We start from the raw sequence: 23,482 nt of genomic DNA, 5'->3' as shown, positions 1-23,482 counted from the left end.
GTCTTATTCCTCAACATCTACAAAGTTTCTAGTTTGTTTTTCAACATCTGATACATCAACCTTATAGAAAACTGGTTAATATCTTTTCCCCATGCATTGAAAATTATCTTCACAAGTTCATCCAAACACCACACAGAAGATGCATAATTATTTGAAAAAACAATAACATAAACAATGGATACTTCAATTGCTTTAAGTATTGTTGCAAGGTCTTCTCTTCTATCTAATGCATTCTCCATGAAGATTAGAATTCCTTGTTGGTTCAAAGCCATATAGAGATGGCCGGTAAAGTTATCATAGGTGTCCAAACTACTAAATTAAGGAATACATCATATCTATTAAGAGGCATGGTAGAGAAGAAGAAGTTTCTATAGCTATTTGTTTTATGCTAGGTTGCATAGCAATTCTAAAATGGGCTATGTTTTTCTTGTTAGATATGTTTCAGATATTAAAACTCTTCGAAAACTCTTTCGACACGTTTCAAAAATTTTAAAAAATATTTACTATTATTTTTTTATTTTTTATTTATTTTTAGAAACTCTTAAGAATTATTTTTTAAAAGGTTTTTTCCATTTAATTACATTTCCTACTTTGACAAAGAATTTTAATATTTTTTCTATTTATTTTACTTTTTATTATTTATAGATGATTCTTAAATTTTTTCTATTATATAATTTTTTTATTATACGAATATTTTTAATTTTTGAATTGATTAAATCATATTTTTCTTATTTTAATTTTGATTGCAAAACTTAATCTCCCAATTTTTTTTGCTTAGAATAGAAGATCGAGAGCTTATAGTGAAAAGAATTATAAATAGCATTAAAGTAAAGCTAAGATATGTCAAGGTATTTTTATCTTTTTGCAATTTTTTTTTATTTTTGCCAATATAATGTAGCAATGATATTTAAGTGAGTAAATGAGTCTCATAATACCTAGTTAGCATTCAGGTAAGCAACAAACACAGACCAAAACACTGTATTAATATTTTTCTTTTCGTTCAAAAACACTTAATTAAATAAAAAAATTATTAAAATACTAAAATAAAAAAAAATAAAAAATATAAATTCCAAATTTATAATTATCCTTTGCAAGAAATTATATTTGTTGGGGATATTTTGGTGAATTAAGACCGACGAGCTTAACTCTGTCGTTTTTGTTTCTTGCTATTACTCAGACTCAGCTCAACACTTATCTTCTTGCTCGGCGGTTGGCACTCGCTCAGCACTCAACTCCTTGCAACTTTTGCAACCCATTTCCCGTTTCTTTTTATTATTTCTTATAATTTTCCATTTTTACACTATTTACATTCATCCAATTTTAGATAATATTTGGAAAATGCAAATGATGGCATGCAATTATTCATGGCCACTACAAAATTCTTTACCTCATCATCATGGAACCATTATTATCCCGAAACGTTTCTTCTTGGGTCGCCGCCGTCTTTTGTGTTGTGTCTCTAACGACGTCCTTTCTTCTCACTCCATCTCCATTTCCAGGTCTGCATTAATAATAATTGCATTCTCTGATAATTTTTTCCCTCTTCTTAACGAAACTTTGAACATATTAGTTTTAAGGGTGTTTTTGGTTGTTGGGCAGTAAGCATTTTGTATATTTATACAATTTTGGCTATGGAAAGAAACTTTTTTTTTTTTAAACCTTTTGTGTATATTGTGAAATTTGTAAGCTTTTTAGTTTATATTTGTATAAGATACAATAAGATTTGTTATATTGGAAACAAATGCTGAAATATAAAATTCTAGAATACTCAATCTAGTATATTATTATTTACGGAAAGAAAATGGAAAAATGGATGTGAAATTTAGCTGTTAATCAGTAGTTATGTATGTTCTTGTTAAATATTAGTAGTGCTGTGATGCTATTTTACTCTTGATGATTGTAGGGCTATTAAAGATGAGGGCAAGTATGCGTCTGAAGAAAAATGCAAAATTAGTCCTAGCACAACACGTCGAATGTTGCTTTCAAGTTTGTTCATGTATTTAGGGTATCATCCTACAAGGTACTTATCAGGTTCGCATACAATTCAGCTTTCTTGTCGCAGCTTGGTATTTACTTGAGGTCTTGAATTGTATATTCTGAATATGTTACTTGTTTCTCCAAAAGCTTGGCTTGTTGAAAATAATAGGGAACCATTGTTCTGTGCTTGAAATTTATTCGCGTTATTTCCTGTAGTTACTTGTTTCTTTGGTCTAATAGGACTCTAATGATCAATGTCACTCCAACTTATAAGTGAATTATATTTATAGCATGTACGATGGTATCATATTTTGATAAGTTCATTCTGATAACAGGGATGGGCTGAAGAACATAGGTAATGTTAACATTTCCTCAGGTGTCATAAGGGGGATTTAATTCTCTGTAGATTATTGGCCAGCAGAGTCATTTGTTCTTCCAGAAATGCTAAGAAGAAGGACATAATAAAGTCTACTTTAATTAATAAAGACAGGAACTAATTTTGTTGTGCTCTGTTAATTGTTTAGTTGGTTTAGTTCCTTGTATCCAGTTGAATCCAGGTCATTTCCATACATTCCATGTGCCTTAAATGAATAATATGTTACTTGATTTGTTCCAAAATCATAATTAGCTTTTCGGTAAAACTGTTTATTTTTGTCATTCTCTTTGTACTGGTTTGTAACTGTACTTATCAGTACTTTGCTGCTGCACATATGATATCGTTGATGAATAGCTCAAGCACTAGGGGATCCATCTGTGACAGTTGAAGAAGTAACTCCTCCTGTTTCTCTTTCTGGCGCTCTCTTCCCTACTGAGGTACATTTTCAACTGCATCAGCTACTTTCTTGGTTTTAATCATAAGTGATTTAGCGCAAGTTTCTCATTCCTACTTCTGCATGCTTATACAATTTGCCTTGTTGGCAGGAAAGAATTGTTCAACTCTTTGAAAAGAATACATACTCTGTTGTCAACATTTTTGATGTAACATTGCGCCCGCAACTAAACATAACTGGTGTAGTTGAGGTAATTTTTCTCTCTTCAATTTTGTTGATTCGTTGGAGTCCAAACAAAACTTATACATCTAGAAGGCTAGGAACAGTAAAGTAATGGGATTTTCTGCTAATTAAGGAAGAATCAATTCTCTCAACATTCCTAGTGGTTAAGATAGTACTTTCAGTGAAAAAGTAGTTCTTGTCGCCATTTGCAGATTCCTGAAGGAAATGGTTCTGGAGTAGTTTGGGATGGACAGGGACACATTGTGACAAATTATCATGGTAAGGATCTCAGAGAACCATACTCTGCTGTATGAGTTAATTTGCTAGGAGAGTAGGTGTCCTGAAACAATAGATAGGCACCTTTCTGCAGTGATCTATTCCATTGAGTGAAATTGCAGAATAGCATATAAGATCGTTCTAGTTTTCTTGTTTTCTCTATTATTTTTGTTGTCTTTGTATAATTGACAGCTTTCAAATTACTGTTCAACATGGCTCTTAAAATTTTGTTGCTTCACCTTTCGAGTATGAAAAGCAGTCTTGTTTGCGAAATGATGCATGTGCTGAATAAAATATTTGATATGATAAAATACTGGTTAGCTTTTAAGATTAGTACATGATTATAAATTTCGAAGCTAATTTCTGTTTCTTCATAATTTCTAGTGATAGGCAATGCCCTTTCAAGAAATCCAGGTTCTGGGCAAGTTGTTGCTCGAGTTAATATTCTTGCGTCAGAAGGGTGAGATAAGTTCCCTTTGACTTGACATGTGAACTTAACTGCATTGTGCAAAATGTTTTGCATGGATGAGAATCTATTTATGATTACTGTTGCATGTGACTAACAAATTTTCTGTGGTTTTTGAGAAGGGTACAGAAGAACTTTGAGGGAAAATTGATTGGTGCTGACCGTGCTAAGGACCTTGCTGTCTTGAAGGTGTTTCTTTTCTCTATGCTCTTGAACTTTAAAAATTTTAACACAACTAATTTTCTAGATTTCTCTGCAATAAAAATACATTAGAATAAATGAATTTAGCTGCCTATGGAAATGATTGAGTACCAATCTGGTCATTAGCATTGATTCTGTGTCAAAACGAGATATCCTGGAGATATCTGGTGCTTCTAGTATGCGTTTCTAATGTCAATTCATTTGTTGGTTGCTTTACTGTTCTTTGACATTAATTCCTATTCTACATGCTGACATACATTGCACCTCCTAGAACATTGTTGCTGTTGTATGTGTCAGATATTCTTCTTAATTTCACGGTGCAGACACACAGATTTCATACATGGCTGCTTAGCAAGTGGCCATGAATTTTCTCTGCTCCAGCTCATCCATACATTTAGGGACAAATATTAAGATTCATGTGATCTTTGCTTATGTGAAGTTGTTGTCAAGATGTTTGAGTATGATATGTTTCTTCTCCATTTTTATCTTGTAATTAGGTACAGCCTGACTGTCTTTAAAACAGTGATAATAGGGGAACTTAATTTCAAGTTTAAACAAATACATATTTCACACATCGGATATGGTTGAACACTGGAATTTAAAAAGAAACATGATGCTTAAATACATACATACACACACACATTTGCGCACACCCATAAATCTATGTTTTTTCCAGTCTTAAGCAGAGTGATTCCTTTCAATTCCCATACACTAAATCTGCCCAGTGCTTACCATTAAGTAAACTATTAAGTAATTATTGGCACTATAGCCATATTCTAATGTCATTGGGGGTTGGTCAGTGTGTCTTGAACATGCAGCTTCTATTTTGTAGATTGACTTCCTGTTATAGCATGTTTTCTCAATATTTTTGAAATTCTAGGTAGAAGCATCTGATGATCTGTTGAAGCCAATTAAAGTGGGGCAGTCTTCTTCTCTAAGAGTCGGGCAGCAATGTCTTGCAATTGGGAACCCATTTGGCTTTGATCACACTCTTACAGTAGGGGTAATCAGCGGATTGAATCGAGATATATTTAGTCAAACTGGAGTAACAATTGGTGGTGGAATTCAAACAGATGCAGCCATCAATCCGGGAAATAGGTTAGTTTTTTATTTATCTTACTTGAACACCTGTTAAACACAGGCATTCTCAAAGTTGACAGATTTATGTTATAGACCCACACATACAAATAAATAAACACTCAAACAACACAAGAATTTTACGAGGTCCAGTCTCTCAATTGACCTGCATCATCTACTACTACAAATGTGAATACAATTTTGCAGGGACAAATTGTTAATCCCTCACTCACACAAATATAGTATAAAACATATTATGTCCCTCTCATTTTCTATAGGCATAACCATATCGATTACCATACTAACAAGAAGAATATACCTCAAAGGATATGCTGGCCCTTCAATAATATTCTTCCTCCCACTACGAGCGCTCCTCTCTCTGAGGGCAAAGTTCAACACCACATGGGAAAAATAATCCTAGCACAAGCTGCGCTACATCATTAGTCCTTCTGAAATTTAGAAAGTAACCCTTTCTAATATTCCTAAAATGCAGATAAAGTTTCCCACACAAACCATAAGCCAAAAGGCTCAACTCTCTCTTATACATGCACCGCAATCTAACTCCTTATATCTTCATTTGTGGAACGCCCATCTCCAATCCAATGCATGTATTTATAACACAAGAAATCTAGCCTTCAAGTATAATGATTAACCACCAAGCACAAGATGGGGAAATTGTCCCCAGTAAATATTTGCAAATAATGCAAGGCAAGGCATACATGTAAAATTAAATTGGTATGAATATAACCATGAAAGACTTTTTCTCACATTGCTGCCATAAGTGGCTCCCTCTAATTGTCCTTTCCTTTTCTTTTAGAGTTTTCCCTGGCTCTCGATATCATTGGAACTGTGGAAACTTTACTACGTGTCAGTGAAACAATACTGCTTCCTGACTTTTGCATTGATGCTATTTTCCTTTTTCTTCTTATTATGGCAGTGGAGGTCCTTTATTGGATTCTAAAGGAAGTCTAATTGGAATTAATACAGCAATTTTTACTCAGACAGGTATAATTTGTAAATCTTTTTCATTGTACTCTTTGTATAACATAATCTGAATAGAACATGCAAAATAATTGTTACTTGAGATTTGCAAAATGAAATGCTCAATTATTGGTCAGTAGTTGGCACATTTAGGTTTAAGTGATTTTGTTGAAGGATGTGAATGAGTAAGGAGTTGATGTTAAAAGGCTATGCTTATAAGAACCATGTGTTTTCAACAAGTTGAATTGTAAGTTTTGTGATGCAGGAACATCTGCTGGTGTAGGCTTTGCCATACCATCCTCAACAGTGCTCAAAATTGTGCCTCAATTAATTCAATTTGGTAAAGTAAGTTTTCTCTTGCTACTATTTGCTACAATCAGATTCTTCACTTGCACTCACAATTGTTATAGACAGCTTGTTCTGAGTAAATCCTGCCAATCAAGGATAATCACTTGTCTGAGCATCAAGGTTCATTTTCATTAGGTTGTTCGAGCTGCTTTGAATGTGGAAATTGCTCCTGATCTGATTGCAAACCAACTTAATGTTCGAAATGGTGCTCTAATTCTGCAGGTATTACATTGGATATGCATACTTCTATTCTATAGATTTTTAATCTTTTTTTCTAGATATGCTTCCGCATAATCTAGTCTAACATCTTGCTTTCATTTCATTGATGATTTTCCTAAATTTATTTCATGGTGATGTAGGTTCCAGGCAATAGTCTTGCAGCAAAGGCAGGGTTACTTCCAACTACAAGGGGTTTTGCTGGAAATATTGTACTTGGAGATGTTATTCTTGCAGTGGATAACATGCCTGTGAGCTCCATCTTGCTGAAATTGGTCTTTCGATTCTACTCTTATTTCTAAAATGCATGATCAATCATTTACTTGGTGCAATTAAAAGCTGCCAGTGCCATGGCATCCATTTAAAACATGCAATATCAACCTGTATAAATAATCTGGACTAGAAAACCTAAAAGGTGTACTGCAGAAATTTAGTGTGCAATAAACTGATAGATTATGTTCAGAGAAAATTTGACTCTGGCTTTTGATTCTAGATCACACCCAACTTATCAACCAAGACGAGATAGTTAACTACTTTTCATTAATTGAAGAGGCTCGAAATCGAAGAGCATACTTGTTGATGATATCTTGATGCTATATTTCATCAGGTTAAAAGCAAAGCAGAGTTATACAAATTGTTGGATGACTATAATGTGGGGGACACAGTAATGCTGAAGATTCAGAGAGGAGGTGAGAATTTAGAGCTACCTATTATGCTAGAAGAGAAGAGTTCTTGATAGGAATTACCGATCTTATTATTATGTATATATATACACGTTAATTTGTTAGAAAAGAAGTATTATTTGTATGAGAAAAACAGAATACCAGTCAAGAAGATGCTCCATTGATGCATATGAGGTTTTGTAATTTTTAGTATCTGAGGGTTAATTTGGCATTGCATTTTTTCCATCTATATTTGATTTTTAATTTTTTTCTTTCTCGGAATCTGAATTTTAGGAGAAATATAGTAAATCATGTTTCTTTTTTTCTTTCCTTCTCTAGAAAAGCAGAAATAATAAAAATGAAAAATATAGAATACCTATCCATTTTGATTTTCTCTTATCTTTTTATTTTCTTTTTGAAACGCAGATTTATACTATGTCTAGAAAATAGAAAATATCAAGACGAAAGAAATAAAGAAGAAAAACAAATAAAATAGTATTCTTCTTGTCCCAAAAATTCATTCTCAATCAATGTTATTAAATTTTAAATATATTTTTCTAAAAATACTTTTACTAAATTTCTCTATAAAAAGTACAATGTTAAAAATAAAATATGAAGATTAAATGTAAAATCTAATTATATATAATAATATTTACATTAATTACAATTACTTACTAAATAATAACCGAAAATGAAAAAATCAACTATATAAATTAAGATAGATAAAGAAAAAGACTGTCTTTTTAAAAGAAAAAAAGTAAATTTTTTATTTATCATTTGGTAAGAAAGAAAAAGCAACAGTATTTATCTTTATTTTGAATTCACATTTGTTGAATCTGAAATTCTGAATCCCTACTTCTCCAATTTATTTTCTTTTGATTTTCCTTTACAGAACATTAAAGACAAATCAATGCTCTCACATTGTTAATTAGAGTTTTGAGAGTAAATCTCTCATAAAGAAAAAATTGAAAGTAAAATCACATGAATGTTTATTTGTGTAATATTTTGTAAATAAAAAAAAATTTCTCATATTTTCTGAATTATAGCTAATTTTAGAATACAAGTATAATATTATATTTTTTTTAATAAAGAGTAGCTTGTTTTCAAATAAAAATAAAAATTTTACTTTATTTATTTAAAATTAAAATTCTTTACATTTAAATGCTATCTAAATAGAAAATAAAAATATTTTATATAATATTTTACAAATTTTAGTAAAATTATTTTTAAAAATAAAAAATAAAAATGGAAAGAATAGCCATTATTTTCTTGAACCCGAAAGAGAAATAATGGGTTCATTATTGAAGTTTGTCCGAGGACCGGATAGAAAGGAAGAACCGACATATGGGTTTAGGGTTTAAGGTGGCTTAACCCCGTCCACCACTTTCCCTCCATTTCCTCTCTCTTTCTTGTTATACTAATTCAGGTATGCTCGATATAATTCTCTAAAATTTTGCTCGTCTTTTTTATCTTCTCTTTGAAATCACAGACTTGCATACATACGTGCATACATATATTTTTTTTGGTGTTTGTGAATTTCTAATGGCAAGAGGCCCTGTTGCTTCTCTATTTCGAGCCTATGCATCAAAAAGCAAGATTTCGAGGTGTAGGGTCTTTCTGTATAATCAAAATTTCCATTCTTTTAGACAATTTAACAACTGGGTATTACAAAGTTATCATCTTTCTCCTTTTGATGTGACCTGTCATCATTTCTCAACAAGTTTTGTAGACTTAATTAATTCTCAGTTACCCTCTTCGAATTACCCAAAGTTTACCATCAATTGGAGGACATTTTCTTCATTTGACCAAGATGGGGATAATAAGAATAGCGCCAATTCAGAATTGGAAGAAAACGACACTGTTGATATTTTAGAAAATGTTGATGAGAATACCATGGAAGATGGTGCTGATGGTGTGAATGAAAGTACTTTTTCTGATCCTTTAGTTGTTGACAATGAAAATCGTTGTGTTAATGAAAGTACTTTTTCTGATCCTTTAGTTGTTGACGATGAAAATGGTAACCAAGATAGCAACGATCTTGTTCGGAAAGAAAATGTAGCATTCCGTGACGCTATAGAATTATATCGGGAGCTTCGTAATGCTGAAAAGAATGACACGCTCAAACGGTCTGATTGGGATACTCTGCAAGAGATTTTCTATTACTTTGCCAATTCTGGGTGGGCTGCCAATCAGGCTCTTGCAATTTATATTGGCAGGTCTTTTTTCCCTACTGCTGCACGTAATTTTCGGAACTTCTTCTGTAAGAAAAGTTCTGCTGAACTTGCCTTATACTTGGTTTCCATTGGTCCTTCTGATGCTGCTGTTAGGTTCCTTTTTCCTATATTTGTTGAATATTGCATTGAAGAGTTTCCTGACGAGATTAAGCGATTTCAGGGTATGTTACAGTCAGCAGACCTTAGAAAGCCACACACATGGTTTCCTTTTGCACGGGTGATGAAACGCAAAATTATATATCACTGCGGCCCGACAAACAGTGGTAAAACTTACAATGCATTGCAACGTTTTATGGAAGCTAAGAAGGGTGTTTATTGCAGTCCACTTAGGCTCTTGGCAATGGAAGTATTTGACAAGGTGAATGCCCATGGTGTCTACTGTAGTCTTTACACAGGTCAAGAGAAGAAAACTGTCCCATTTGCAAACCATGTGGCTTGTACCGTGGAAATGGTGTCAAGTGACGAGTTATATGATGTGGCTGTCATTGATGAGATTCAGATGATGGGAGATGCATTCAGAGGTTATGCATGGACAAGAGCATTGCTTGGTCTGAAAGCTGATGAGATTCATTTGTGTGGAGATCCAAGTGTTCTGAATATTGTTAGAAAGATATGTTCAGAAACTGGGGATGAATTGATTGAAAACCATTATGGAAGGTTCAAACCATTGGTGGTTGAAGCCAAAACCCTTTTGGGAGATCTAAAAAATGTACGTTCTGGGGATTGTGTGGTTGCATTTTCAAGAAGAGAAATTTTTGAGGTAAAATTGACAATTGAGAAACACACCAAACATCGCTGTTGTGTTATTTATGGTGCCTTACCACCCGAGACTCGTAGACAGCAAGCTAACTTATTCAATGATCAAGATAATGAATTCGATGTGTTGGTGGCAAGTGATGCTGTGGGGATGGGTTTGAATCTTAATATTAGAAGGGTAGTTTTTAATAGTCTTTCAAAGTACAATGGTGACAAGATCGTATCAGTTCCAGCATCACAGGTGAAGCAGATTGCTGGAAGAGCTGGCAGGAGAGGAAGCCGCTATCCAGATGGACTCACAACCACACTGCATTTAGATGACCTAAATTACTTGATTGAGTGTTTAAAGCAGCCTTTTGAGGAAGTAAAGAAAGTGGGCCTCTTCCCTTTCTTTGAGCAGGTTGAATTGTTTGCTGGGAAAATTCCAAATATTACGTTTCCCCAGATGCTTGAAAAGTTCGGTGAAAGCTGCCGTCTTGATGGGTCATACTTCTTGTGTCGGCATGATCACATAAAGAAGGTAGCAAATATGTTGGAGAAGGTTCAGGGTTTATCTTTGGAAGATCGTTTTAATTTTTGTTTTGCTCCTGTAAATATTAGAGACCCGAAAGCAATGTACCATCTTCTAAGGTTTGCATCTTCCTACAGTCAGAAGGTCCCTGTTGGTATAGCAATGGGAATGCCAAAAGGATCTGCTCGGAATGACACTGAACTCCTAAATCTTGAAACTAAACATCAAGTTCTGTCCATGTATCTATGGTTATCTCATCAGTTCAAAGAGGAAACTTTTCCATATAAGAAGAAAGCTGAGGCAATGGCAACAGAAATTGCTGATTTATTGGGCGATTCTCTCACCAAAGCTCGCTGGAAACTGGAATCAAGGCAGGCAGGGAAAGCAAGGGCTAAGCAACAGAAAGATGGTTACAAGAGGCCTAATTCTCTCATCAAAAGATATAAGGAGTAAGTTACCATGAGTTGAGTTCATTGTACCCTGAACTGACAATATCTCAGCATTTTCACTTATACTGGCTGAACTCTCTTCAAATCTTCAATATATTGGTGTTTTATGCTCAGTTCTGCTATTTTGCTTGTTAGCAATAGACATTAGTGTACTTCTTCAACTTTCTGGTACATATAACATGCTAAGTGACTGGCCATATATAATTAGGAGAATATATTCCCTGAATCAAATGGATAACATCAGCATTGCATCTCTCTGTCTGTAATGATAAATTCTCTTATGCATAATTTTCGTGAGCTAACAACTGCTATTCCTTGTATGACCTATTTCTGGATACTTTTCTTTATTGTATCTCTGCTGAGAATTTCTTGCTTGCGAAGTAAATGAATAGCGAAAAGCAGTGAAAATTTGATTCAACTAAGTTCAAGTTTACCATGTAGAAAAAATAAGTTCAACAATTTCTGTGTAAAACGACATTACAGATAGATCAGTTGGCAAAAAAGTAGGGCTATAAAGGAAATTCAATCTGATGTAAATAGTTTGTCAGGGCAGATGGATGTACAGATTCTGATGGGATCTTAACATCACTGTTGACTGCTGAGACATAGATGAGAGCGGGCTGTTTGTGTAGTATAATTCGGTGGAAATTATGGAGATTCAAAATCTTAGTTTAGTAATGATGCTTAAGTAGGGCCAACGTTGATGATTTAAGGATTTCATGCCTGTGGCTTAATTCTAAATACAAAATTGTGATTGAATTCCAGAATTCCTCATGTTTTGTAGGACAATGGAAGATAAACATTCACCGGAAGAATGCTCAAAGAAGGTCGCAGCATAATGAATCTTACAACTACTTGTTCCAGTACATGTCACGAGAGGGAGCAGGTAAGTTTGGTTCTTGTTTGATACCTTCTCAGCAATACTAGCAACTCTACTATTCGGACATTTTTGTTCGGTTAAATACTATTTATCCTATGTGGTTTGATCTAATATATGAGTCGGTTCCTACATTTTCTTTTATTATATTAAAACCCCCTTGAGATTTAATAAAATTAACTACTATCCTTGAGTGTTATTGGAATGATTAAACTGATAATTTAAAATTACAATTTGATCCTTGAACTTATTATCAAGTATTAAACTCGTCCAAAATTACTTTTATTATCAAATTAGAGTAAAATGTTATTTTTAACATAAGTTAATTTGTAGCGTCTCATTAAAATAATAAATTTAATAATTTTTTTATTTTTTTTATATCTTTTAATTTTCTTAGCATAATTTAATTCTAAAAAAATTTAGACATATTAAAAACACTTTTTTTTTGTTTAATATTATTAAATTACTATGTAGTTCAATTTTAAATTCTTAAATAAAATAAATAGTTAAAATTTATTATTTTTATTAGACACTAAATTAAACTATATTAAAAATAAAAACTTTACTTATATTGATTTCATTTGAATGGTTGATAAAAAGCTTCATTTTTAATATACAACATTATCATTATCTTCTTTATTGATAGTGAACTTGTCAATTTGTTGTCTAGATTATTTTACTAGATTAAAACATGATTATTTAATTTAGTTCTTAATTTTTATATAGTTTAACTATAATATATAATAAAAATAACAATAGAATGACTAAAAATATTTATTTTATATTAATAACTAAAATTAAATTATATAGTACTTTAGTAATATTATTGCAAATATAAGTAGTTTTAAAATGTTTAAATTGGCTTGAATTAAATTGTTTAAAAATAAAAAATTAGAGCAAGAAAAAAAATATTAAGATTTATTATTTTAATTAGACATTAAAACTAATTTGTGCTAAAAATAAGATTTTACTCTAATTTGATGATAAAATTAATTTTGGACGAATTTGATACTTTATATAAGTTTAAGGATCAAATTGTAATTTTAAAATTACCAGTGTAGTTCGTCCACTAACAATGAAGGTGGTAGTAGATAGTTTTATTAAAACTCAAAGAGATTTTAATGTAATAAAGAAATGCAAGAACCAGTTCATATATTAGACCAAACCATGAAGGATAAATAATATTTAACCCATTTTGTTTTACATTTACCAATTATTCAGTCAATTGAATGCTTATGTTAGATATGTAAGGTATTTGGTTCACCTTTAAGGGTGCAGGATACTTGCATACATTTCTAAAGTATTTTATTGTGGCAACTGGCAAGTATCCTTCACTTCTCTAATTCCTTAAGCCTTAAATATGCCAATAAAATGGGCATTTAACTTTTGAATGGAATAGCCTTTTAATTTGTAAACTTATACTGTTTTCATTGTACAGCCTACTGACAATTGAGTTTAGACGGTCACATAAAGTTAGTTAGGAATTGACAGATTAAAGTGTAGTAAATTTGAGGGTCTTCGGTTGAGAATTCAATTGTATACTTCACAAAACATTAGGGATCATTTATCCTCTTATGTAAAACTTTGCTAGTTGCTGGTCCTTAAGAATACTTGTTTTGGATTATCATATATTTTAGTTTGCTCCATTAGAAGGTATCATATTGTAGATCAGTTGCCCAGCCAGACAGTCGACACTGGTTGGGTCTTAAGACTTGTGAAGAATTGATGTAATTGAAACTTAATATCCAGGTGATTCTCTATTTGGCCTCTCATGCACTCGATTAAGATTTTGATACTTGTCTGATTAGCTACTGTTGTTTGACGATTATCCAGTAGCTTCCAATGCCAACCTGCATATCTGGTAGCTTTCAATTCAAAGTCCAAATTGATGTATGCAGGTCTCAACTTCCATTATATGGCAGATGGCCCTACATGTGATGATGCCAGGGTTCTTAACAAGGAAAATACGAAACTGAACTTGGAAATCTAATGAATAGTCAGAGAGGGTCACAGGGGGTGATCAGCAACCTATGGCTTATAAACTGTGAAGAGAAATCTTTTCTCGCCCTTGTACCTGCACTTCAGGAAGAGCTCCTCGTTGATATGGTATCAATTCCTGTTCTCAACTGTGAACCTAAGAAGTAACATCAATCTCTATTCACAGGTTTTACGAGAAAAAATTGAGGATCAATATTATGTAAGATTTTCTGATTACCACATTATATGTTCTAGACAGCTTTTCAATCAGCTAGCAGACAACTAACGGAGAAACAGTCAATTCACCCCTTGAACTTGTTTCAAGGGTCAGGTTTGAACTTTTCAAATAAAGAGGCCCATAATTTTTATTTGAGGGCCATATAGATCTAACTTTTGACCAAGTAGAGCAATATTGGTAATTTGCTATTGCTACCCCGTGGAAGGAATAGGATGATCAACAGCCTACCTTGTATTTGAAATACAGAAAGCGAGTTACAATTAACAAATTCTCAAGTACTCTTCGCACTCAAGGCTGGTATTTTCTAGCACACTAAAACTGAGCAGACTGAATATTTGCAAGGAGAGTGGGTATTGAAGACATTGTATCCAAGGCATGGCGACCATGTAAAGCGAAAGAAAAGGCACCAAGTATTTGTGTGCTAACTGTACTAGCTCCATAATCAGAAGTTGCAAATAAAGCTGACAGAAAAGGGAGATAGTAATAAAGCAGATTTAGCACTCATAATTGATCTAGGGACTCTAGCCATGATTTAGAACTTTAAACTAATTCTAATATGGCTAAAGCAAAAAATTTGTTATTACTCAAAATGAATAGTTCACTTCACGAATTTTGAGTGGTGGGTTGATCGTCCCTAAATGTCAGAAACAAGTATAGAACTGTACACTCTGTATATTGGTGGAAGGGGTCGACAGTTGGCCAAAGGTAGGTATACTTACAATGTCAGGCAGCCACTTTCACCACAAAAGTATTCCTGGGGTTTCATGAAGAAATCAGTTTGTATAAATTTTTGCGGGGAAATCAACCATAAGCCTTTTCCTATTTCTGAGGTGCAGCAGTCAGCAGGTCAAGCGTACCAAGTTACTAATGACCTGCACCTTTTGCCCACTATTTTTACAGACAATAGCTTCAACAAATTTGACAATTACCTGTCAATGAAGAGCTCTCTTGTCAGCAAGAGCTAAAAGAAACGAGAGATGCATTGTTTTGGTTCTAATAACTGAAGCAAAAAATTCTAAAAATGAACGAGCGTCAGGAAGAGGTTGTGTTTGATAGGGCCTTACTTCCACATGTAATTAGGATCTAGAGGAGGGAGTTAATCGATCTGGGCTCCGTCACATGTGGTTGATGGTATTCGGTCGGTGAGATCAGGCCTATTTTCTGCACTATGATATCACATACTACACACTTGTGCTCAAAACCACTGGCTGCCAGTATGATTTCAAGTCTGCAGTTAGCACACCACAGCAAGTGCTGGCACGGAAAGTTGGCCCAGAGCACTGTACGCCTATTGCACCCAAAGCACCTGCTCTGGACGACGCTTGCCCTGTGCTTCTGCATGCACCACCCAGACGCAACATTCTTATTACATGCAACGTTACCATAACCATAATAATTGTATTGCAAAATCTAAAAATGGCACAAATGTCAGCTTCATTTGATACTCACAAAATAAAAGTCAAACTCGCGAAGAAAGAACACAGATGAACTCTTCCTTTTTCTGGCAAGGGCCTCCAAAACCATGTGTCGCTCTTGAGGCCTGGCTCTCGGTCCCTTGAAAGTCTCCATTTGTTCTTCTCCCTCAACAGCATCTGTGCTTCGATCACATTCACCAAAAAGCCAAGATCGTGCATGAAAGATCAAGTCTGTTTTCAAAAATTGAAGAAACGTGGATTTATCTGTGTCCCCTGGATTTTCTTGAGGCATCTGATGAGGTAGCTTAGAGCTGCAATCAGTCAAGTGATCATTCTTATTTGAAACCAATGGAACATCTTGGTCTTGGAAGCCCTTGGCATCTTCAGATTTACCATCACTACTGGAAGCCCTTGGCATCTTTAGAGGTTGAAGTCGCTGAGAATGAGACTTGGGAAGGTTAGGCAGAAGTATCATGTGATTGGCAGGTTTATGTCTGCCTATAGCTACAAACATAATGCGACAAAGGTCTGGGAAAGATCTCATGAAATCGCTAAGCTTTGAGAACCCAAGAGAAGCATGATCCAATTCTAGGCCAAAAGCACTCCTGAAATCGGCTTTCAGAGATGAGAGAGCATATTCTCCATCCCTCTTAGCAACCTGTTGTAAGAAGTCGGGGAGCCACTTCTTGAAAGTTCTGAGCCATTTTGGTATGTTTTCTTTATGGATTTTAGATTTATTCAAGTCTACCTTTGGTTGACCACTGACTAATGTATCAACCCAAGAAATTTGCCTTGATTTAGCCTCCTCTATGGTCTTATAACTAGGCATGTTCTTTTCAGTCTTCTCATTGGGCATTTGCCCACTGAGCAAGTCCACTTCTGCCTTTCCACCAAATATCAGCCAGTCGACCATCCCCTTTGTATTATTCTCCCCGAGCATCTGTTCTTGTAGTAGATGCTGGTCAGTCTGTCCTTGTTCACGTTGTCTTGGTGATTTTTGAAGCTCAGCTAGTAAAAGATACTTGGGAATAGCACTTTTGATCTCAATTTGCTTTCCCATAATAGCAACATAGTGTTCTTCAACAGCTTTTGAAACAGATTCTTTGTGTTTAAAGGTGACAAAACCAAACCCTCGAGACTGTATTTTGTCTCCTGCTTGAACTCCAATAACTATAGCATCATCCACTGAACCAAATTTTTCCCCAAATAATTTCTGCAATAAATCTGTTTCACAAATCCAAAGAAGAATTACCACCATAATATAGAAACAAACGGAAGCTCTTTGGTTTCTTCAATCATCATCCAATACCTAGGGTGTTAAGACTGTAAATGTAACTTAAAAGAATTCTGATGTGTTCCTAACCAGAATTAACTGAAGGAGGTAGGCCTCCTACAAAAATTTTCCGTTCCAGGTCCCATGCAGGAGGCGAATGAATCGTATCTGTTCTCTCCTTCATCTGCCTAAGCTCCTCCCCAGCATGCGCATAAAAGCATTTACTGCCTCTAACACATCCAGTGGGAGATTCAAAGTATTTGCAGATTGCTGTCTTCATATTGGAGCAAGTTCTATTAAACAGAAGTGATAAAATAAACTATGAGATCGGAGGACACAACATATTCATGTAAATTTTTGGTCTCATAGCTATATTATTCAAGTTTTACGAGGTTCAACCAAGGTCACCTGTCAGCGGTGTTGCTTTCATTTTTCATGGTCAATAGCTCTTCACATGTCTCTGAGATCACCTCATCTCCTTGTAACCATGCTGTATATCTCTGTCGAATAGGAAGAGAAGAATTTGCTGCATTTTATAAAGAAGCACATTAGATTGCGTATAGTAAATATAGATTCTTTTCATATTTATTCACATCTTTGTATGTCTTTAGGATCTCTGATTGTCGTTAGGATTTCAACTTACTGAGGCTGATATTTGTTGGGTTAAGCAAGAAACGCATGTCTTGTGACTGTGCCAAGTCTACGGGTCTTTGTTTGCTGCAAATTATGAATTTGTACAAAAACATTACAAAAAAAGATGTTAGCAATTTGTGTTAGACAGAAGGGCCAACCTATTCTATCTTATCAAAATAAGAGAGAGGCTTTACAGCTGTTAAAAAGACAATTGATGGACTATAAGTAAAAAGATATAATAATTTCTCACCGCAAATTAAAGACTTCTGTGCTTGCTCCCCAGTGCAAAAGAAGCTCAGCACAGTCCTTACAGTCATTCTTCACTGCAAAAAACAGTGGGGTTTCTTTTGTTTCTGTTTTAGAGTTGACGCTATCCGGGTCCTCCAATAGAAGGATCTATAAGCTCAGCATCACAGAAATGTCAAGGATATATGATTCTCATAATGAAATTCTATTATATATTGCCAAGCGTGAAAGGCCAAAAGAATAATCTTGGAAAAGAAAGCCTGACAAATTTTTATTTAAATATGCATGTACCTTAAGGGCCTGTGTATTACCATTACCAGAAGCAATGTGGACTGCAGTTAGTCCCAATTTATTTTTTTGGCTTACTTGAGCACCATGCTTCAGTAGCAGCCACATAATCCTAAGAAAATAAATATATATTAAAAATATAAATGAAGGAGGCCTTTATGAGTCTATCACACATCTGTATGTATGTGCTTGGTGTGTACGAGGGAGGGAGAAAGAGAAAGAACTTAATCTGCTTTGAACATGATCCTTTAGATGTCCTGAGGCACCAATGCAGAGCAGAGTTCCCTTCGGCATCCACGTCATTAATGTCTATGTTAGTCTTCAGAAGCAGTTCAATAATGGCTTCATCTCCAGCCTATGAGAATGACGAAAGTTTCTGGTTAATACTAAAATGGAAAAAGACTGAAAGAAAAGAAAAATTCCTATGCATTCGACAGTTAGTATTGTGAGGACTATCCGTTAATAATTTATTCTACTGCAATCTTTATATGACACTATCTAGGATTATGTTATGTGATTTTCTTGAAAACAACAAGAATTCAAGTTCAAAGGTACAAACATAAGGAATAATATTGAAAAACAGAGTGCTGCCTAACAGAATGCAATTAAGCTCAAGTTCTATACAATTGTGACAAAGATGACAAATCAGGAACAAGGAAAATAAATATTTTAAGTTCATATAGCAGTATAAGGACAGCTATAAGTGACAAAGTTGTATTATTTTAATGAGTCCCAACCCATTTCGATACATTACAGTTGGTAGAATTTCTTCTAGTCTCATTAGAGGCAACAATATTAGGGTCCAGATTCTGTAGCTTGAAAAGATTAATCCACCAATATTATTAGAGTAATACATTTTTTCTTTAATATGAAAATCACTTTAGAGGAAAGAGACAAGCTAAGAATTGTTTTTGTTTATGCTGCATTGTCCATGTCAAAAGATCGTATGGGACCAGCAAAGCTATTCCCATAGGCTTGTACCATTTTGCCCTTTCTAGTACACGTTATTCCCGAAGCTATTATTTATAATCCCTTCAGGTTCGTTAATGCAAATAAATCCAAAAAGAGTCGGATATCGTGGTGGGCCCATGAATTTACAAATTCCTTCGTAAAATTATCCAAATGAACAGAACATCTTTTCAAAGAAATCATTTATCTTTTCCCTTTGTTTGCGGCACTAATGGTGAAAGGAAAAATAGAACTGAGAAAGGAGATGACACACACAAAAAATTGTGTTTCTCTACCCATGTTTGGTTTGCTACTTGAAAAGGAATAGAAAATAATTTCTCTTATTTGTTTTCTCCCTGCTATTAGACAAAATATTTTTCACATGTCATATAAAATTTCAAGATAATGTATAATTTAATAATTTTTTGCATTAAATTATTAACTAATAAGTTACCTTTTCATAACCCTAATTTAAAATACAGTATTTTAATTATATTTCTAAATTTATATTAATTACAATTACTTTCTCAAAATACTTTTTAAGAATATTTTTATATTTTAAATTATTATTAATTCTTTAAATAAATAAATAATTATAAAATATTAAAATTCTGTTAAATGTGATTATAAACTCATTTTATATTATTATTTATAATAAAAATACTTATATATAAAATTATTATTTATAGTAAAAAATCATAATAACAGTGCTGTAAAGTGTGGATAAATCACTAATTAATATAAATTTATTAATAAACTTTTTAGAAAACACTTGTGATACATTTTTTAAAAGAATAACATATTAGTAAAATTATGAAAATTTTCTATTGATTTTCCTCTCCAAATTGAGAGAAGATTGTAATTGACATATTTTACTCTAATTTCATTCCTTTTTTTCTTTTTCCCTTCCTTATCTTAACCAAATATAAAATTTCTCTGCCCTCCAAATCAAAAGATAGGGTAAGATAATTTATCTTTTGAGGATTGTTCCCATTTCTCTTTTTCTTTTTCAGAAAATAAAAATCAAGAAATGGCGAAAGGAAAATGTAATATCACCTGAGACGCCACGATTAAGGGCGACATCATCTTCTTGTCCGTACAAGTGATTTGGGCAACGGCGCCGAATAGCTGAAGCAACTCGATCTGGCATAGGAGAAGCTTCCGTTTCCCGTCGCTCTCGCTTTTTGTCGGAGAGCACTTCCGCTTGGCGGCACTTAACGATGTAGTCGTCGCAGTAGTACTGCAGCTCAATGCCTCTCTAATTACACACTGATAAATGGTGGTTTTCAGTTTGGAATTTGAATCAGCATCATGCAACTCCAAAATCAACTCATTCATTTTCTGCGGCGCCACAACTAACAAAGCAGCTAAATCCACTACACGCCCGCCAACGGCGCATGCATATGCCACGTCATCGATTTCCTTAGTCTTCTCACTCAGAAGTTGTATAGTCGTCAAATCCTGTAAACGAAAAGAAAAGAAAATTATTGTTTGGTTAATTAATTTAGAAATTCAATAGAGGAAAATAAAATTATACAATTATTTGATTCCATCCGACCTGATATTCAAAACACTTTTCAAGATGATATAGAAGTAAACCTAACAAGGATAACGTATCTTTTCATTCCATTAACACCATGGTATATTAAATAATATTATTATTACCTTTTCATTAAGCTGAACAAGTAACTCTTCAATAGAGTGATTATCTGGATCCCAAATCACATCCATTCTACAGGAACAATGAACGAGAAAAAGGTTATAGAATCAAATGATGAAAATAGAATAACCAACATTCCCAAAATAAAGCACAGCTCTCTATGCAGAGGTATACAACATAAAGATAGCTATAACTTTTTACCTTTTCCTTTTTCCTGTCCACAAAAAAACGAAAAGGATGCGTTTTTTGTATTTTTTTTTTTTTCGAAAACATAGCCTACCTGGTTCTGTACAATGACAGCTCCAGAGGAAGCAATCCGTGTCCATCTCTAGTCTTCAGGTCCGTACGGGCGCGTTTTCTCAACAGCATCTCTACGCAACGAGATGCGTGAGCTTCTGCTGCCGCGTGCAGCGGCGATGTACCGGAAGCGTCTACCTCGTTCACCGACGTCGGGGATCCGTTGACTAGTGACGTGGCGCAGTTGACTGAATCGAAGGAGCAACAGAGGTGGAGGAGTTTGGAGATACTAATTGGAGAGGTATTGTTAGAGGTTGTTGAAAGAGAAAAGAGCTGCGACTTGTCGTCTTGTATGATTGCTTTGATGAGTTTTGTTTCTAAGTCATTATTGACGCATTCTAGCATTTCCTGCAATTTTTTAAGCAGAAGAAGTTTCAGAACCTTCAAGCCATTCATGAAACACAAAACAAGCTAACATGCCTAATTATTTTCCTCTGAAAATCTTTTCGCAGAAGATAAATAAAGAACAGAGTAAAAATAGTAGTTTAACACAAAAATCATGAGCAAAAATTGCTTTATAAGCTTTTAATACAGAAAATTTCCTCGAGAAAATTATTGGAAAAGTTGTAGAATTAAGGAATAGTAGAATAGACACCAAAATGTGAAGCATTTTCAAGTATAAATCAAAGCTGAAGTCAGTAGCCTAACATTTTAAAACATAACAGCGCTAAAAGAAATCGTTTTCTAATAAGCTCTTGTGATAAACTTGTGAAGGATTATAGAAGCAAAGATGTGACAAATGTCCATTCAAAATCAAACAGTAATTATGTTTATCAAGGCTTGAGATTAAGGTTTCTCGCACCAGATCCATCTCCAAAAGAAATCCCTAATTTGAGCTCGAAATCAACCACAATGCAGCCACTTTCAGTGCCAAAACTCTATCATAATCATTCATGGAAAGCTAGAGAAAAACAAGAAAAAGAATTATCAAAACCCTCGCTTTCAGAACCAAATCTCTATCGCTGTCGAAGAAATAACAAAAGAATAGCAGTTTTCTTTTTTTGTGGGTTTCTAGTCGAACAAAGACTGGTACAGAGAAAATGAGTTGAAAGTTGATAGGGAGGGCGTGGAGATATTTATATGATCGGATTTTAGTGCAGTTAATGAACTGGATTTAAGTATGTTCTCAAGTGTCCATTTTTTCTATGGGCTGAAACACCCTTGAGAGTTATCAAATTTTACGGCTGGACATTTGGAGGTACTGATAATGAGGAGGGTTGTTTCTGGAATAAAATGATAAAAGAACTTTTACAAGTGGAAAACTATCAACGGAGTATTGACACGTGTTCTCTAGGAATTGCAGAGGTGCCTAGCGACTACTGGTCTTCTTTAAAATCATTCTATTTGTTTTTTTATTTCAAAAATTATTCTATTTGTTGATTATTAACTTTGGCAAAGCTATGTTGTATTTGAAGTAGAGGAAGACTTTTGTCTTGCCCCATTCCACGATCCACTAGGCCGGTTTGAATTGGAGCCCTCCTGGATCCTCGACTCTGGTGCCTCTATTCATGCTAAAAAATTTAATAACGAGTATAACAGCCCTATTATCCAATCTACCAGGAAGTTAAAATTTCATCATCCAACGCCACCATTCCATGCATCAAGCAGTGACAACGAGAGGTGGACTTAGAAGCAGCCATCCTTGAAGAAAGCGTAATAGATCTGGAAGCTTTCTCTCTCTCTCTCTCTCCCAGCAAGCAAAGGATATAATGCCCCTGTTCAAGTGAGAACATCTGAAGGAAGAGACTGATTGTCTAGCCAATAAAGGATGAAAAGTTTCGCTCCTTCGGGGTTAGTTAAGTTCGAAGTCAAGCCAGATGTAGGTATTTCTTTAGCTATATCCTTAGGTTGGTTTTCAAAATAACTATAAATCTCATAAGAGAAGGCCATGTGGAACATGAATTAGCCTAATATCATTCCTACAGGTGATCCCTCATCTAGAATTGACCGCCTTATTCCATCACCCGAGATCCAAGTCAGCACCACTGCTAGTTCTGCTAGCCAAAAATTCCATTCCCGCGAAATAGAAATACAAGACAAGTCGTAAGTCTATCCAATGATTTCTGGAAACGGTTTGAACTTTACTAGGATATAGGGCGCAACCACTGAACCATTTGATTAGCCCAGCTCAGGTGATAAGCTCAAGTGGTAAAAGAGTATGCACTAAGTGAGTTTTGATCTTTACCACGAGTGTAAAAAGAATAATTATCTCTATTTTGTAGTCTGTGGCTTATTTGCCCTAAGAATACAAGAGATTATTGAAAAAAGTTTTAACATGCAAAATATAAATCACATGCAATGTATGTTTTGTTTTATGGGCTTTTCTATAATTGGACCTCTTGTATTTGAGTTGGCTTCCTTTTAGCTTTTATCTTTGGAAAAATATAAAAATTACGTATGTGTTTGATTTTTTTATTAAATTTATTGTACTTTTTACTTTTACTACACTAAAATATTAAAAATATAATTTTCTAATTTTTTCAA

General features: G+C 34.1%; 3 protein-coding genes across 4 annotated transcripts; 2 read left to right on the top strand and 1 right to left on the bottom strand.

Annotated features, from left to right (window-relative positions):
• Positions 1-1,186: 1,186 nt before the first annotated feature.
• On the top strand, positions 1,187-7,446 carry LOC8269480 (protease Do-like 8, chloroplastic). Its single transcript, XM_002524325.4, has 13 exons — positions 1,187-1,499; positions 1,904-2,031; positions 2,708-2,790; positions 2,899-2,997; positions 3,182-3,248; positions 3,630-3,705; positions 3,834-3,900; positions 4,793-5,010; positions 5,927-5,994; positions 6,236-6,315; positions 6,454-6,540; positions 6,678-6,785; positions 7,142-7,446. The coding sequence occupies exons 1-13, from the start codon at positions 1,339-1,341 to the stop codon at positions 7,268-7,270; spliced, it is 1,371 nt and encodes a 456-aa protein (XP_002524371.2). The 5' UTR covers positions 1,187-1,338; the 3' UTR covers positions 7,271-7,446.
• A 1,034-nt stretch (positions 7,447-8,480) lies between these two features.
• Positions 8,481-14,390, top strand: LOC8269479 (DExH-box ATP-dependent RNA helicase DExH18, mitochondrial). 2 transcript variants are annotated; one of them, XM_002524324.4, is made up of 3 exons: positions 8,481-11,146; positions 11,931-12,032; positions 13,946-14,390. In XM_002524324.4, the coding sequence occupies exons 1-2, from the start codon at positions 8,739-8,741 to the stop codon at positions 11,983-11,985; spliced, it is 2,463 nt and encodes an 820-aa protein (XP_002524370.3). In that variant the 5' UTR covers positions 8,481-8,738; the 3' UTR covers positions 11,986-12,032; positions 13,946-14,390. The 2 variants fall into 2 exon arrangements, with proteins under 2 accessions (XP_002524370.3, XP_025014072.1); XM_025158304.2 differs by having other exon boundaries at positions 8,482-11,146; positions 13,922-14,390.
• Positions 14,391-14,795: 405 nt separating this feature from the next.
• Positions 14,796-22,046, bottom strand: LOC8269478. The gene is made up of 13 exons (XM_048373927.1): positions 21,801-22,046; positions 20,982-21,346; positions 20,707-20,773; positions 20,098-20,502; positions 18,318-18,448; positions 18,097-18,205; positions 17,810-17,955; positions 17,570-17,643; positions 17,335-17,452; positions 17,017-17,219; positions 15,688-16,877; positions 15,303-15,573; positions 14,796-15,167 (listed from the first exon to the last, which is right to left on the bottom strand). The coding sequence occupies exons 1-12, from the start codon at positions 21,807-21,809 to the stop codon at positions 15,322-15,324; spliced, it is 3,069 nt and encodes a 1,022-aa protein (XP_048229884.1). The 5' UTR covers positions 21,810-22,046; the 3' UTR covers positions 14,796-15,167; positions 15,303-15,321.
• Between the last annotated feature and the right edge of the window lie 1,436 nt (positions 22,047-23,482).

The sequence above is a fragment of the Ricinus communis genome, chromosome 5 (genome assembly GCF_019578655.1).
Source record: "Ricinus communis isolate WT05 ecotype wild-type chromosome 5, ASM1957865v1, whole genome shotgun sequence".
Taxonomy (NCBI): Eukaryota; Viridiplantae; Streptophyta; class Magnoliopsida; order Malpighiales; family Euphorbiaceae; genus Ricinus; species Ricinus communis.
The sequence above is the reverse complement of the archived record's forward strand: the minus strand, read 5'-3'. Positions and strand labels throughout refer to the sequence as shown.